The 17,939-nt window shown below is 38.1% G+C and overlaps 1 protein-coding gene across 2 annotated transcripts; it reads left to right on the top strand.

Annotated features, from left to right (window-relative positions):
• The first annotated feature begins 257 nt into the window (after positions 1-257).
• SRP54 (signal recognition particle 54) lies at positions 258-15,461 on the top strand. Of its 2 annotated transcripts, none has more exons than XM_014890938.2 (16): positions 258-396; positions 3,765-3,885; positions 5,253-5,344; positions 5,941-6,025; positions 6,667-6,771; positions 8,385-8,451; positions 8,534-8,591; positions 9,279-9,429; positions 10,296-10,444; positions 11,824-11,924; positions 12,033-12,119; positions 12,486-12,559; positions 12,803-12,911; positions 13,679-13,849; positions 14,299-14,394; positions 15,004-15,461. In XM_014890938.2, the coding sequence occupies exons 2-16, from the start codon at positions 3,808-3,810 to the stop codon at positions 15,093-15,095; spliced, it is 1,515 nt and encodes a 504-aa protein (XP_014746424.1). In that variant the 5' UTR covers positions 258-396; positions 3,765-3,807; the 3' UTR covers positions 15,096-15,461. The 2 variants fall into 2 exon arrangements, with proteins under 2 accessions (XP_014746424.1, XP_088023421.1); XM_088167295.1 differs by lacking the exon at positions 258-396 and adding an exon at positions 2,792-2,845.
• The last annotated feature ends 2,478 nt before the right edge of the window (positions 15,462-17,939 follow it).

Raw genomic sequence — 17,939 nt, forward strand, 5'->3', positions numbered from 1 at the left:
CCTCTCCCGGCGCATGCTCGCGCTGCCGCTTGGCGCCGCGCCCGGCCCCGCCCTCCGCTGACGGGGCGGACTCGGGGGTGGTGCTCCGCCCCCACGGCACCGCCCACTGCCCCGCCTTCCGCCCCACCTTAAGGCGGTGTGGGGCGATTTTTGCCTATGCCGCGCCGGGTGTGAGCGGGACGTTTATACGACGCCACCTTAAGGACGCAGCGGGCCCGCGAGCGGCCCGGAAACGGAAGCCAACGGGGGCCTGTGGGGCTACGGCCAGTGCTGACGTTTCCCTGGTCGGCGGCGGCCGTAACTCCTCGCGCTTTCAGCGGCGTCTCGCTGGGCGGCCTCGCTCCGGCGGGCCGGGCTGGGCACGGCTGCGCCCGCGGGCCCGGCACCGCGCTCTCGGTGAGTGCTTGTGCTGCCGCCGCAGCTGCTCTGTGACCGCCACCCGCGGCGGTTTCTCGTGACGCGGAGGAGCCCCCGGCCCAGTCCCGGCGGTGAGGGAGGAGGCACCGGTGCCTGCCTGGGGATAGGCGGCGGTCTGTCCTGCAGCGGGCTGGGCAGGGCCCTCAGTCCGCCAGGGCTCCGAGGGAGCAGTTCTGGGTCCCCCGGACCCAGCCGCCTCTGTCCACAGTACCGGGACGGGACTCGCCCAGCCGGTGTCCGCCCGCTGTCCGTGGCCAGCCCTGAGTGTCCGGGGGAATGGCAGCGCCCGGGCACATATATCAGGCTCTGCCTTCATCATTTTTCCCGTGAAAACGAGGGCATTGGGCCATAAACGAGACGGCCGTTCCCTGCCGCTGCTTTGGGGGCGCCTTCCCGTCCTCAGCCGGGTAATTTTAGAAGGTGGAAACTCTTGAGGTTGAGCGTAGCTGCAGTAGCTCAAGGCATTCCCACCTGTGAAACAGCCGCTTCTCTGTTACAGAGTTAAACTTGCAGTTGGTCTTAATCCATGTATGTGTACCTGTAGCACAAGTTCACTGTACAGTTTTTAAGTGTTGTTTTTGCTTGTTATCTTTTTAAACTGCTGTTATCTTTTAAAGCAGCTGTTCAAACTGCTGTTACTCATTAAGCCTATATTTTTTTCAAAATCCTGTACATTAGAGTATTGCGAGTATAACTAGGCGAATTTGGTTGGAGGTTTATGCTGGATGGCTGGGCAGTCTGTCTCTTCAGAGCTGCTTCACTGCTGGTTTGCCATGCCACAGTGAGAGATGCACTATTTGTGCTGCCCCTTTATCCCTGGAATTCCCGTTTATGCCTGAAGCACGGAGCTCTTGGGGGGGCGGGAGCTCAGCGTGGAGGGGCTCGGACTGTGCAGAGCTCGTGGCCTTGCTCAGCCCGAAGCCTGCTCGAGGCAGCCTGGCTGTGTCCTGCGGGCCCAGCTGGGTTTAGCTCCGCTCAGTGTGTTTGTGGGGTGCTGCATGCAAGCTAAACTCTTCAGAACTATGGCTGCTCAGCACATACAAAATCTGCAGTGCAGTTACTGCTAATGCCCTTCTGGCTATCTGCCAGCTCCAGCTGGCTACCTGCTAAAACGTCTTGCATGTCTTTTTGTCTGGAGTGTGGCTCTCGCCTTAGATAGACTGTGTCACAAGTTCTGATAATTTCTGTACTTGACAGCCCTTAGAAATTCTGATGGCTTATGGTTTCTTAATGTGCTAGTGAGAGCAGTTTACATGAAAATACTTAAACTCGTCTCCTTAGCAAAGGATTTGAATTATTCCTATTGTAAGGCTATTGAAAAAGCTTTTGGAATTCTGCAGAGGAAACATTCGCTTATTAGGACATAATTCTGTGTTTGGAGATCTATAGAACTCTTGAAACTAATTTTAAATATTGAGTATGCTGTGTTTTGTTATCCTATCAATTTTCTTAGCTGATATATCCAAGTATTATAGTTAAGTTTTGTCATTGGTTGCCATTTTAGCAGCTCAAAGCGTACTGAGTTGCAGTGCCATTTTTAAAGGTTTGGGGTTTTGTTTTTTCTTGCATATTGTGATTATCACAGAAAATGACCTGGAAAACGTTTTGAACGTCTGTTTGGTAGAGCCTATTGATGGTAATGCTTTTTTTAGAATTACTCTGCAATAATATTTGCCATGTAAGGAAACGTTAGAGTTTTACCACTTCAGATAACATGTAGAAGTCCCAGCAATTTAAGAAGATGGACATCAATTTCTATTAGTGTACTGGTTTGCAAATACTCTACTGGCTGAATTCCTTAGGAAACATAAACTATTTTTTAAATTAATATTGAGATGGCATTGTAATGGATATCGTTGCTTGTACATTCAATGTACATTAAATCTAAAATGTATAAATGTATTTATTTGTGTCATTTGCCATACTCAACTTCTGTACTTACATGGGATTTATTTATTCTACCTTCTGAAGCTCCTGAAAACTTTGCTCTGCGTTGTGACTTCAGTATCAGGGGAGGGTGGGTTACACTGGCAGTTGTTTTTGGGGTTTTGTTGCTGGTTTAACCTACCAAGCTGGTAACAATAGTAACTCTAAATTAGACAAAGCAATCTGGAGATTGGCTACGTGGTGCCTTGTTTTAGCTCTTTTGGAATGTATCTTTTATTGTTTATAAAGATATTTTAAACCATGCTTTTTGGGATTTGTGCAGCTGATAAATCTCAATGTTTGTATACAGTGAGCTGTATAAAATCAGAATGTAGCTAGTGTGCATTCTTCATTTCAATAAATGGACCAACCTATCTTCTGTTTTTTTCTCATTTGAGGCAGGAGGAAGTCCCAAAAATCTTTTAAACTCTCATCTGTTTTGATTACAGAGGCTCCCATTACTGAGAATTTGGCTTTCAGTTCTGAAAGGAGGAGCTCAAATGTGAGATTCTGACTTGGGCTATCAGCGAGGAAGTAGTTTTAGCTGAGTACAAGAAAGCAACACTGAAAGTGGAAGATAAACAAGAAGTATTTGAAGTGCTCCATTTCAGCAGTAGCTGTGGTGTTACAAATTTTTGCTCTTCAGACAAGTTTTGATTTCTTCTTAATCAGAATTTTAGATTGCTGATTTTATCATGTATTCTTCTGAATGGCTTGCCACCTAATAGAGGGGATGGAGTGGTTTAGCATGTTGACTAGAATGTGTACCCTTCAGAAATTAACATTTTATAGTTTCCTAAGTGTAAGTTATGGTATGCTTTAGGCTTATATATGAGATTTTTATTTCTAGTGAACAAAAAAGTCTGTTTTTCCAATACAGCTTTCCAAACTACAATATGAATTTTGCTTATTAAAGTGCAAGTATGTTTGTAGGGTTACTGAAATGGGAAGCTCAGTTTGATTTAGTGAAAGCTGGATAAAATACAACTGATTAATAATGTTGAATTTTGCTAGCAAAATATTTTGCTTCTTGTCATACTGTCCTTGCAGTATGCAGAGTTTTTAGGCTATTCTGCTTGATTTTATTCCATCATGTAGCATATTGCTGATAAGAAGATAAATAGAAGTTGGGATTCTTTCTGGAAGTCTATCTGGACTGTTTTGGGTTGTTTTTCATGGTGAATTCAATGCACATTTATTCTACACAGTGAAATCCTTCCTAATTGAAATATGGTATACCTTTAAGTAGGCCATCAGGATTGCCTAAAATTAACTTCAGGCCAGTATTTCCTAAAAATAACTTTAAAAAGTAAAACCTGTGTACTTTCTGGAATGCAAAGCAGGATTCTTACCCAAAAGTTACTTGAATAATTAATTTGTGAAGGCATAGCTTTAACTAGTTTAAAATTTTATTTTTTAAGTTTTATTTCCAGATCCTTCTGAGTTGTACTTGAAGCCGCCAAAATGGTTCTGGCAGATCTTGGAAGAAAAATAACTTCAGCATTGCGCTCACTGAGCAATGCCACGATTATCAATGAAGAGGTATGTAGTGTACAAATGTGATGGCATTAACACTGGAAGAGTTCTGACAAAAAGTTATCAAAGGCTGATGAGAAGCTTTAAGTGGGTTCCCTAGACCTTTTTTTTTCCTTCAGGTAAAATTTGTAATAGAGGTTTTAACCCGCTAACAGTACTGCTCAAACTTAAAACTAGATTTATGCATGGGTCATCACCTCAGACATAGTCTGGGTCCCGTGGTGAAAAGGTCCTTTAGCCTGGTGGCTGTGCTTAGGGAGATGTGTGTAAATTGGATGGGAAGGTAGGTGCCTGCTCTGATTTATGTGTGTGCACAGGGAGACTATGGGGATGTGCACTAGGCTGCTAGAAGCTGAAATGTGGAAGAACAGAAGTAAGCTTTGCTTTCTGAAATGTGTGGAATGTGTTGCATTTTGTGCCTTTATATTCAAGTCGGTGTGAGGTTCTGGAAGTTTGTTTGGCTTAGTACAGTCTGTCTTTTCTCTAATTAAGAGTTTGAAATTGGAACTTGGTGTGTTCTGTTATAGGAGTTCAACGCAAAATGGAAGACTAGCTAATGTGATGGTTTCAGAGTGTTTCTGAGTACACTGATTGCTAGAAACTCTTTTCAGGTGGAAAGACAGGTGGCTTAATTAACTAAAACTAGGATCGTTGAGAGCTGTAGGTTTAGAACTTACCATAGAGAAAATGTTTTAATGTATCTTCTGCTGGGAGTCAAAATCCTTAATTGAATCAACTACAACTCAATTAAATTTTTTAAGCAATGGAAACTTATATCCTGCAAGATTTCAAGATGTGAAAATGAGGCCATTTATGCAGGTGTTACTTTGAGAAAAATCTTTCTGTTCAAGACTTTGAAAACTCAGAATAAACAGGGTTTCCAGCTGAGGTACCTGCTTGCCTAAAAGGCATACAATCAGAGCAGTAATCCAGTTTCTGAAAATGCAGGTAGCAGGGTGTCCATCTTTAGGTAAGGAATACTGTTACTTACAGAAATAGTGTTTTGATCTGAGATTTTTTTTTTTTTTGGTGTACTGTCTAAGGAATATTCAGAGTGGAGTTCCGGAAGTCTTGCTGCCGTATGAGCTGTTGGCCATAATGCAGTAGGAAGTGTTTTGTGTTAGTGTTATGTAGTGTGCAGTTGTTACAATTGAGAACCCTTCTCTTGCAGATTTAAATTGTATTTACACGGGAACAAATGCACAGACTTTTTTGTGACAGTCGATTTAATGGTCAGACTACATTAATTTAATTTGTGAAAGTCATGGTTATATCATAAGTAGATTTTCACATTCTTATTTTGACCTTATACTGGCCTAGTTAATCTGTGTATTATAAAACAATTTTTCTGATTTTTCTTTTATACTCCAAAGGTTTTAAATGCTATGTTAAAAGAAGTATGTACAGCATTACTGGAAGCTGATGTTAATATCAAACTTGTGAAGCAACTTAGAGAAAATGTCAAGTAAGTGAAATAATTAAAATGCATTTAACTTTTGATATTTGTAAAAGTTGTAATTTGAGGTTACAAAAGAACAACTGATTTATAACTTAATATGCTGGGGTATTTTTAGACACACCCAGTTTACTTTTAACAGAAAAACAGCTGTTTGAACTAAATGTTTAGCCAGTTCCATCAAAAGAGTCTTTGGTCAAATTTAGCCACTTATTATTTATTATTATTTAGCCGCTTACAGGCTTTAAAAAATCTGTTGCTGTCACTGGTTGAGTAGTCTGATAAACAAGTTCTTCATTACTTCCTAGACACATCATCTTCACATGTTCTGTGCTGGCTATAAATAGATCCGTGTATGTGACTTGCACTGTTACCTTGCCTATTTTCAGATGTAATTTAAGTAAATGCAAGTCTTAAAGATGCATATTAGAAACCTGTTTTTTGTCCTCTGCCTAAGCATATCTCCAGTGCACATCACTTCTTAAGTACATCCTATCTGAAAACTCAGAACAAATCAGAGTGCTGTTGCAGTTGCAAAAACTTTATTACTAGGTTCAAGTGATGCTTTAAGTTATGCTAGTGTTTCATGCTTTTCTTAAACTCAGGTCTGCAATTGATCTTGAAGAAATGGCATCTGGCCTTAACAAAAGAAAAATGATCCAGCATGCAGTCTTTAAAGAACTTGTTAAGGTAGGACTTCAAAACTCTGCATTGCATCACTTTCCTTGTACAGTCCGGGCTTGAAAGTAGTGCAGTAGCAAGCCAAGCTTTTAGGTGGTTATGTGATACCTGCAGTTATGCTTTCTGATGTGAGGCTTCTTACTATTGCAAACAGTAGTATTCTTATTGAAACTACATCTTGGGCATGTCTCAAACTAACTGTAGTCTGTGCCCAGACATATGGTGGCTCTCAGGAATGTATGTACTCATTTCACAAGTGAAGCAACAGCCCTAAAAATCCTAAAAGGATTCTCACTGGAAGAAGCTCATCCAGAGCAGTGACAAGAGGGATGGAGGTCCCCTTTCTGTGTTGGTTGTTATCCTTGTGCCATATATACAGGCCACCCTGACTGTGCTTAGTGTTAGAAAGAAATTAACACTCTTACTGTTGCAGAATTATTACACAGAACATTATATACTATAGATATCTTGTAAGGGCTATTGTTGTTCACTGTAAATCAGCAAAAATCTAAGCCGGATTAAGATGAGAATGTGCAAAAACTGTTTTTCTCCTTTGAATATGAAACCAGGCACCTAGCATGACTGTGACACCAACTGTTATGTGCTTTTGAAATTTGATTCTGTTACCTATGTTACTCTTTGTTCTTTAGCTTGTAGATCCTGGAGTCAAGGCATGGACACCTACCAAAGGAAAACAGAATATTATAATGTTTGTTGGTTTGCAAGGAAGTGGTAAAACAACAACTTGTTCAAAGGTAACATGCAGTGGATCTCTTTGCATAGTTTTTGATTTGTTTGTGGAATTTGGGTTTTTTTTCTTGGGGAAGCTGGTGGTCATTGGGCTCCTTAGGTAGGTTTGGCTTGTTGATATGTGCTGGTTTTGTAAGTCGGAAAGTTCTAACTCACTACCATGTAGAGCTAGTTTGCAGAGGGGTTTCTGTGATGAAATGAATGTTGAAAATAATATTCTTTTGGGGCAATTTATGGCTTGTAGGACTTAAAATTTTTTTAAACTGAACTCTTGATGAAACAATACCCTATAAGAGAGTCTTTCCATTTGTCCTTCTGCTTAGTGAAGTTAAACCACAACATTGTAGTTCACTTTCTAGGTTTAAGACTAATATTAAGAATGGATGCTCATTCCATTACTTATTTAGAAAATCCAGTGGAATTTGGCCTTTTTATTAGATACCTCAGTTAAGTGTAGGTTGGTGATGTGAAACCTCTTCCAGCCCCAGATTCATTGAGGAGCTTTGCATTTGTATTATTTTAAGGCTAAAAAAAGAATGCTCTGAATCAAGCTATCTTCACATCAGCAACCAGGCCTTCCCTGTTTGTTAGTGCAAGGTCAAACAACATACCATTCCTTGTGGGATCATCCACTACCTGTGACAGGAAGTTGTAATCTCTGCGTTCCATTTTCCAGGAACCTCCTGGCCTGTTTGTGCTTTATGCTATGTTGCTTCTCCAGCAGATGTCAGGGTAGTTAAAGTCCCCCACAAGAACCAGGGCCTGTGACTTGGAGGCTGCTTCAAGCTGCCAGTAGAAGGCCTCATCCACTTGCTCCTTCTGATTAGGTGGCCTGTAATAAACACCCACAACAGCATCAGCCTCACTAACCTCTTGACTCACTCATCATTCACCCCAAGACAGAGCTTGATACATTCCAAGTTGTGAGGAGAAATTATCCTGTGGAAAAAAGACGGATCTTTAATGTTTTTTGTCATCTCCTTTTGAGATTCATACATAGAGAAATATTCAGTATAGCCTGCTCTGATTTCTGAAGATTTTGTTAGTGCTTACGTAGGTGAACTTTATTTTGAAAATTTGTCTTTGGTCAGTGTTTTGTGAATATACACAGCACCTGTGAAGCTGAGTGTTGTAGAAAGGTTTAGGATTCCATCCACTGCTTTAAAACATGTCTTTCAATGGAAATATCTTCATTCCTCTGGAAGTACAGAAACATAGAGCTGTACAGGTTGTAGCCATTATGGTACTTGATATTGAAGTATTACTTTGGGTAGTTTCTACATGCTTGTCCAATCTGCAGTACTAACACTAAGAAGAATTCGGGAGTTAGTAAAATGGGAACTTAAGTTGTTTGTAGTCATTCCTAGAAATTGTCATTTCAGGAAATTGGAATCAGAAGCAGAGTCAAGCAGGTGTTTTCATCTTGCCCTTAAGAATTATTTATAACATGCTTTTCTAAATAATGACCATGCCAACAGTGAACAATCTTACTCTGTGGCCTCAGTTATAGAAAGACTGGCTTGAGTTTATATCCTCTGTGTGTGTGACTTCAAGATGTTAGATGTGTCACGTCAATGGGACTTTGGTGTAACTACTTGTTTTGGGTTTCATTTCACAGTTAGCATACTTCTATCAGAGGAAAGGCTGGAAGACTTGTTTAATATGTGCAGATACATACAGAGCAGGTAACACAGACTTTAATGATGTAGTTCTCTCTAATATTGGAAGATTTTCTGAAGTAATCCCTTGACTATACCTGTCTTACAGGTGCTTTTGACCAGTTAAAGCAGAATGCCACAAAAGCAAGAATTCCCTTTTATGGGAGGTAAGCATCTTTCAGAATTACTTTGGAGAACAATTCAACTCCCAATTATGTATTGTTCTGTATTGAATATTTTGCACTAAACCCAGTCTAGCATTGCCTAATTGCTTTCCTTTTAGTAATATATTCTGACTAATACTTGCTCCAATCAGATGAAAATGCTGCTCAGTTCAATATACTGCCAGGAGTAGCAGGTAAGATAGTGTACAAAGAGATCAGGTGTCCAGGAGTAATTCCCTGTAGTGCATACTCAATGTATAGCAGTTCACAGACTTAGCAGATGTGGCCAGATTTTTGGGAAGTATCTCACAGATCAAAGGATATTATTTTTGGATGCTTAATTTTTATTACCAAATAAAAACAGAGGTGGACCTGAAATGTCTTTTATAAAGCAGTAAATAACTTTCCCCTAAGCTTCACTGGAGGTGAACTGTCTAGATGCTCAGCTAAATCTTATTTGAGGGACAGTGTTGTAGAACTTACTGCAGCTTCCAGCAGGTGAGATAGACTTCAGTCTTTGTGCTTCAGTTCACTGAGCAGTAAGGGTAAATGGCTTAGGAAGACATATTTTTAACACCAGTTTTTGCTTTATGTAGGAGGAATTCCCTCTTGAAATCCAGACAGATTTATAGTTAACAAGTTTATAGTCAAGTGATGAAATTTTGAGTCTTTGTTTCTCTTCTTGATCAGTTATACAGAAATGGATCCTGTAATAATTGCCTCAGAAGGTGTTGAGAAATTTAAGAATGAAAACTTTGAAATAATCATTGTTGATACAAGTGGACGTCACAAACAAGAAGACTCTTTGTTTGAGGAGATGTTACAAGTTGCTAATGCCATAGTAAGTAGTTTTGAGAGGTGCAGTAACTTGGTATAGTCATTTGATGACAGTTGCTTCATGTTTATCCTGATGTTCTATGTGCATTTTGCTTTAACTCCTAGCTTATATTAGAAATTGTAAACAGACATGAATAAGCAAGGGTTGAATGACCAGAGCTTGTTAGCTTTGTGACAGTTTTAATTTTTCTGTTCTGTTCAAAGATACTTGCATGTAAGGAGGCTGCCATTCTTGTTTTAACTTTTCTTTTTCAGGATCTTTGCATTGAAAAACTAGATAAAAGAACCAGTCTGGTCTGGTTTCCTTTAACTTTTGAATACTAAACTTTCTGTGATTGTTACAAATAGTTGCACTGAAACAGAGAAGATGATTGGATAATGTTCAACAGTTTTGATATGTAAATGAAGCTGTTGTTTCTATGGGTTTGAAAAATACGCCTATTTGATACTGTGGTCTTGCATGACAATATGACATTTCCCACACAATTCCTGCTAATGGCTAACTTACTTTTAGAAGAATGGATGTCTTAAATATCTGAATGTAAGACCAAATGGAAGATGTTAGCTATTAATTGCTTGTAAATACTAATTAGCTAATTGGCTCAAGATACTGACTAAAATCACTTGAATTATAACTAATAAGCACAAACCTATTAAATTGTCATGTTTTGTGTCATAGCTAAATCATACAGTCATACAACATCAGAATTTTTTAAATGGTCCTTAGATAATACTGTTCATAAAAGCTTACATCTCTTATATACTGTTACTGCAGTAAGTTCTGCTACTGAACCTACATAATAATAATAATGCATGTACATTGTTTAGTAAAGCAGGAAATCATTATTTTGTGTATCTCATTTCTCCTAGCAACCAGATAACATTGTTTATGTGATGGATGCTTCCATTGGTCAAGCTTGTGAAGCTCAAGCTAAAGCTTTCAAAGACAAAGTAGATGTAGCTTCTGTTATTGTTACTAAACTTGATGGACATGCCAAAGGAGGCGGAGCTCTTAGTGCGTAAGTACTGTGGTATAACAGTGTCCGACATTTGGCCATGCACAGCCAGCCGTGAAATGCATTAGTGTCTCGCAGAAAACTGTCCTGTGGAAGTGTCACTGTCACATTGCACAGAATCTAAGTCAGTCACAGTCACACTTAGATTCTTTTTCCTTCTTCTGGTGGGTGGGATCACCTGTTGATATTTAACATCAGAATCTAATGGTATGATTTATTTTCAGTACAGTAGTTTGTATTGTCACAGGTCAGACTTTTGTCTTCTGAAATCAGCATCAAGCATTCATTGCATATTGTGTATTAGGCGTTTTTCCAGAAAGATTAATTTGGACTCAATAGATATGACTTAGATGAAGAGTTTTGCATCTCAAGAATTTTTTTTCCAAAAGGGGAAAAGCTGTACGTTATCATATCTAGTGACCTCAAAACTATAATGCAAATCAAAATTCTGGATTGGCAGTGTCCAGAAACCTGGTGAAAGGTTGTCTGCTGTCATAGTTACCCAAATTCCATTCTTGTTCAATGTCCCGTGTGCTATATCTTGGCAGAGTATGGACTAGAAAATGTTACATTTTCTCTTCAGCGTTATATGATTGTTCCGCTGCCTTTCAATGATACAGCTTGTTTGGAGCTGAGATGTTCTGCCAAAACAGTCAAAATAACTGGCCCTGACTTGCTAAATCCCTGCCTGTCTTTGATTTGAAGTATTAAGAGTCCTAAACTGCCATATGTATTTTGCTTTATTTATAGCATAATGTTGGAAGACTCAAGCTTCTGGTATTTTCATTTTGCTCTTGTTTGAGTTGTCATGTGCTTGTGTGCCTTAAGTGTACTGTGTTTCCTCTGTATTGTCTGTGAACTGGAAACTGAGTTTTATCTAAAAGCTAGTGTCAGTGTGGTGGAAAGGTTCTGAGTTTTCTTATGTCTGAGCTTTTTCCTGGGTTGAAAATGAGATTGTCTGTTGTAGGAGGTAACATTGAAGAAATTGTCATCAATGCCTGTCATCTGACAATATTATCATTAGTGTCAATGTACATATCAGTAATATCCCAGTATTAGGATAAAATGAAGATGATTTAATTTTCTTTCTGTCCTCTCAAGTTTCTTAAACTCAGCAATGAAAATTAGCAACTTCTATTTCCGTCAATGATTTTTTTGAAACGGAGTTTGTATTTTATAAAGTACTAATTAGAGAAAATTCTTTTTAAGCACTCTGAGCTAAGCATCCAAGTGTTGGGTGTTTTTTCATTAATAGTTTGAGGAGTAAGGGAGATGCTTCAGACAGAATGCATAGTGTCGATATAGCGTGATGCCTAGCTGATTATAGTACAAAAGATGGATAGTGTTTGAAAGGTCATTTCATAAAATATATTTTATTGCAGAGTTGCTGCCACAAAGAGTCCCATTATCTTTATTGGAACTGGAGAGCACATAGATGACTTTGAACCCTTTAAAACACAGCCTTTCATCAGCAAACTGCTTGGTATGTCCTGTGTACAACTGTACTTAAAAGATACTTAGAATTGGATAATGGAAAGTCAAAATGTAATTAATTTTTAATGCTAATTTCAGATCTGTTTTCTTTATCCAGGTATGGGTGATATTGAAGGATTGATAGATAAAGTAAATGAGTTAAAGTTGGATGATAACGAAGCACTGATAGAAAAGCTAAAACATGGTAAGTTATTCCCAAGGCCTGAATAGCAGATGTGTTACAGTGACCTGTGTAGACACAAACAACTTGCTCATGTGCACAGTGAAGAATGGTTATTCTTTCTCTAGTAAATGTGGCAGCCATGTAAATTGAGTTGTGCTTTTCAAATGATAAGTCTGTCAGGCTACAAGTGCAGAATAACTAGCTTAATGGTTCAGCATGTGCCATCTGAAACTGTTTAGCCATATTAGTAGTGAAGAGGTTTATTTATCTACTTACCTATGTAGTATAGAATTTACCTTATGAATATGAAGAATAATTGAAAAAGGAGAGTAAGACCAAAATGCCAGTGTGACTTCTGCTAACTTTTTTTTTGTTGTTGTGCTTCAGGTCAATTTACATTAAGAGATATGTATGAACAATTCCAAAACATCATGAAAATGGGACCATTCAGTCAGATCTTGGTTAGTTATCCCCAAAATAATTTTATTAGATTTTCATTCATATTTTACAGATTTCTGTAAACTTAAATCTCTTCATTGAACTTTGTTATAATCTGTGCTCTGTTTTTCAAAAAGGTGAAATGATTTTTCTACTGCAGTATGTAATTACTGAACTAATAGTTGCTGTTTATACTTCTTTCTTCTTTAATTAAAGCTAGCTTTGCCCATTCTGACACAATTTTTGTTTTCCATTTTTAAAACAAGGGCATGATTCCTGGTTTTGGAACTGACTTTATGAGTAAAGGTAATGAACAGGAGTCAATGGCAAGGCTAAAGAAACTCATGACTATAATGGACAGTATGAACGATCAAGGTAAAACAAATTTCACATGCTATTTTTTTCTTGATTGTTGAACAAACTTATTTAGAGAGATCTTCCTGGAAACAAAAAGACATTGCAATATGTACAATGACAGAAAATGACAAAAACCATTTAACTTTCTTGGGAATAGCAAGGAGTACAGGTGTCTCCAAATTTCTTAATAAATCTATATATTTAGAGATACTTTGTTGCTGCTCTATCTTGTGTAGAGCAGATGGGATTTTGAATAATTTCCATTCTATTGGAAATCAGTGTATTTTTATTCATTGTATTTATATTGTATTGTAATTGTTCCTAAATTATTAATGCTATACTTGCAAATTAATAAACTATGTTAATTTTTAATCTGCTGTCTTTTTCCTACCCACCCTCAAATTTACTTGGTGACATAGCCTGGTCTCTAGAATTCAAAGTGTTGTATCTAGTTCGCCTATTATTGCTTTAGTAGTATGCTTTTACCCTTGTGCTAAACCCACTAATAGGGCTTAAGACCAAGTATCCTAAGAGCATAATTTATTCACACAGTTTTTTTTCTATCATGTTGATTAACATATGAAGATAAGAGCTTTCTAGTATTACTTCCTAGAATATTATGTCTCAATGATTTATGTAAAATCTTGCATTGTCACTTCTGAAACTAAGTTTTTATTCTCTGGCTCAAAATTAAATTCTCAACAATGACAACAGGTTTGCTACCAATTGTAACTGTTTTTAATGTCAGTGAGTCAATGGTTTTTTCTTTTCCACACTAATTTCAGAACTTGATAGTACAGATGGTGCCAAAGTTTTCAGTAAGCAGCCAGGAAGAATCCAAAGAGTAGCAAGAGGCTCAGGTGTTTCTACCAGAGATGTCCAGGAGCTTTTGACCCAATACACTAAGTTTGCACAGATGGTGAAAAAGATGGGAGGCATCAAAGGGCTTTTCAAAGGTAAACAAAACACTAACCAAACTAACAACAAAATCCCTGCCCTAAAATGTATTAACTGAGGGGGGAGGTCACTTGTGTGAACACAGAGGAGATGAGAAAATACTGGTTAGAGGAAAGTGAGTTGTAGCTCGCTCATTTTCATGATGTTTGAAAGTTTTTATATGATTGGTGTGAGCTGGACTGTTCATGACACCAGTAGCTTTCCTTGCTAAGTTACACACTGTATTTCTATCAATGCAGACTTGATTACTACTACAGTACTTACACTTCAGTCTATTATGTGGAGTGTAGGGACTGTTGATCCTAAATGGACTTTTAAGTGGCTGATGTAGTAAATTGTAAAAATGTACTCATGGATTTGAATCTAGAATTAGGAGGTAACATTTAGATTTATTTTATTTTAGTACCATATGTTAATCGACTTTGATTACTCTTTTCTTTTTATTTAGGTGGTGATATGTCCAAGAACGTAAACCCATCTCAGCTGGCCAAACTGAATCAGCAGATGGCAAAGATGATGGATCCAAGAGTTCTTCATCATATGGGTATGAACTGACTTTTTATAGCTTCACAAGAGGACTGCCAGTTATAGTGGAGCATTTGAGATACAGAAGTGAGGAAGGGGATGGGAGACTATCTGCATTATATATCAGTATTAAGTATTTCTAGGGTTTTCTAACAGGAATCAGAAAGTTTAGTCCAAATACTTTGCACTTTGCAGTGCTTAATCTAGTCTTTCATTTGGATTCAGCTCTCAAAATGAGCATTTGGACTGGTGAAGGATGTCTATGGTAAAACAAATCTTCATAGGCTTCCCTTCTACGATTTGCCTCAACTAATTAAATTTGACAAGAGCAGCTTTAAGTAAGGACTCTCATACCTGGACCTTACTAATTGTGCGTTAAGAACTAGACAAAAGAAGAAAACTTGATGGAATTACTATTATCAAAGTCATCTTAAAGCCTGGGGTTTTGCAGACCTTTCTGTAATTACTCATTCAGTTCTTTATTTTCAATAGCTGTTTAAACCTAGTTTGACAGTCTTTTGCCTTTGTATATTAGTGGAATAGTGTGTGTACAGTAATGATGCCTCAAGCAAGAGAGCTGTGCTTCAGAGTTCATTAACACATTCATGTTCTCACTTATTTTTTGCAGGTGGCATGGCTGGTTTGCAGTCAATGATGAGACAATTTCAACAAGGTGCTGCTGGGAATATGAAAGGCATGATGGGATTCAATAATATGTAAAGAGCCTTAATACAAATGGACTTGGTTGACTCTTCAACTTCAGTGAATGAATTTGCTTTCTTCCTTTTTACAGTGATGAGAGAGTGGTCTTTTGAAATCTTACCCAGGCTTCTCAGTTTCTACATCTAATTTCTGAAAACTATTTTTGCTTAAATTAGTTCCTCTCCACTAATAACTGATGGCACAAAGAGTAATTCAATTTAATAAAACAAAATCATGATGTAAAATTTTAATATTTAGAGACACTTTTTAATTGTTTACATCAAATGGCAGCCATTATATTTGTAAACAACCCTGATCTTTGGTTATAGTAACATAAAATGTCACATATATACTGTAAAATAAAATCTAAGTGGTTAAAAACAAGGGAATGGCCTGTTTCTTCAGTTCCTTTTGAGTATCTTTTATCAGTATGTAATGAGATTTCCTTCACTTGAGATTTTTTTTTTTTTTTTTTCCTAAATACTGTTATAACTCATGTTTGGCATAGATACTATAAGAATAGTTCAGTACCTGAAAATGTGCTGTTGATGCTCATCTGTGGAGCATTTTTAGAATGCGGATGTTTTGTGCTCAGGTTTGTACAAGACTTTGTTGTATAGAATTTCATTGTTCTTCCCCTATACACAAAGAATCAAGCAACTGAAAAAATACAGATATGCAGATACATATGTCTCATATGCTCAAGATAATCTTCATACCAGGCTACCAGTTAAGCAGTTCTTTTGTTCTGGAGATAATTTCTAAATCACATTAGGTAGAATTCTGTCCTAGTACTGAACTTTATAAACAGAGAGAGCTGTATCTAACAGAGCATACTGCCCCAACTCAGCTGCAGTCTGATCTTCATTTCCTATAGCAGTTCAGCATTTTAGTTTACTGTGTTGGTCTCAAAAGGGTAGAATCCACAAGCATGCTTCAGAAACTTGGTAGACCAAGATGAACCTTGACAGCCAACACCAATCTTGGCAAATATGGTAAGAGGTTGTATTATAAATACTAATATACAGCAGTGTATGTTTTGTAAATGGACACCTATTGCTGCTGTCTAGATAAAAGTTAAATGCAGTAATTAAAAAAAGTGGGTCCCTCTGTGAGACAGTGGCAGCTAACAGGGAATGTCTTATATATGAAACTATACTCTTGCACTAATAAAATATAAGCTATACTGTAATGTATTTACAAAGTAAGACTATCTCCTGCTTCATTAATGATACGTGTTCAGTGTATGGAGGATGCTGAAAAGTCTTCAAGAATGCTATCTACCTCAATACACTACATTTTATGCATAGCATTAGTCTGTAAAAGGATCAGTTAATTTTAATCTGTATTTTAAATATAACAAAAGAATGAGTTCTTGCATATCACCAGCTTGTTGGGAGCTGTCCTCGGCTACTGAAGCGATGTGCTTACCTAAAACCTGATTTTTCTTTTTTAAAGCATTTTGAGTTCTTGAGCACTATAACCCAATGCAATATGCAAAACCATGATGGAAAGAGTATGAAATCTTGGTTTGAAATGCAGTACATAGGGGAGAGTGGATGGTTAACGCTTTTGATGGAAATCAAACATGAATAGGGATATTGAGGATGAACAGTGAAGCACTGTGCTCCAGGACAGGCTCAGTCAGAGTGTCAAGTTAACAACAATTAACTCTATTTTCAGCTTGAGGCCTACATTGAGTTTTAACTTTTAGTTCACCATTTCCAAAGTACTAAAATTGCAACCAGATAGGAAGAGAGCTGTCACTAGCTGAGTGTTGGCAGAGACAAGGGCAAGTTGAGAATTAATTTCCTTTAAAATATAATGTGTCAATTATTATTGCTAAGAGAGATGCTGAAATGAACAAAGTATATATTGCTCTTACCTTAGCAAGCCAGGTAGGAAATACTTTGGTATTTTTGGCCTGCTTAGAAAAATTACCTGAGCATCTCAAGTCTGGAAAAAAAATCCATGATGGAGGCACTAAGAGCAAGAGTTCAACTGTATAGGAGCACGTCTAACTGGATTGGTGACTTACATGGCCTTTCATAGCTTGACGCAAATAACACTCTCCTGGCAAATGTGTAACAACAGTCCCAGCACCATTTTCTTGCATTGGGTTTTTGTACTTACCCTCTGCAGCATCTCAGAAAAGTCTGCACAAAAGGTTTCTCTAGCACAGAGGAACCTTGAAGAGCTAGAGTTAAGCAAAATTTGCTGGAAAGACTTAGAAGACTGAGGTCTGTCTTCCTGTGCATATCTTGCTGTTGCTGCTGTCAGACAAGCTTTTGTTGGAGCTGTTTGAGCTCAGGCTGCTGCTAAGCAGCACACTAAGAGGAAATGATGGTCAATAGATAGCTGTGTGATGGAAGCTGGACAATTTATTAGCACACAAACAGCTCTGGCTTTGTTAACTTTTTACCTTTCTATAGGACTTTGAACATAAATGTGCTAAAGTTATTAAACTTGTCCAAGTTGCAAATGCCAATTTTTCTGGGAGGTAACAGATTTAGTTCAATATGACTGTACAGCTGCTCTAACCACAGCAGAGGTGAAGGAAAGCAAGTTGGTTGGTTGATGATTTAATGCTGCTCTCGAGGAGCTGTTACTCTATTCCAACCAATCTGTCACTACACAGAATGTATACTCTGTTGGGGGTAAGAAATACTAATGTATCCTAACATTAGGGTTTTTTTTAAAAAAACTTTAAGTGATGTATGTTTGTTGTAATCCCTTAAGAAGCTATTCAGCCCCTCCCCACTGTCTAAAATAATACTGTAACCTTTCATTCTGTAAACTTTCTGTAATCGTACATTGCATGTCAGCCCTTTTCACAAGGGAACATTTTCTGCATCTGTACTT

The sequence above is a fragment of the Sturnus vulgaris genome, chromosome 6, assembly GCF_052056855.1.
Source record: "Sturnus vulgaris isolate bStuVul1 chromosome 6, bStuVul1.hap1, whole genome shotgun sequence".
In the NCBI taxonomy this organism is placed as follows: Eukaryota; Metazoa; Chordata; class Aves; order Passeriformes; family Sturnidae; genus Sturnus; species Sturnus vulgaris.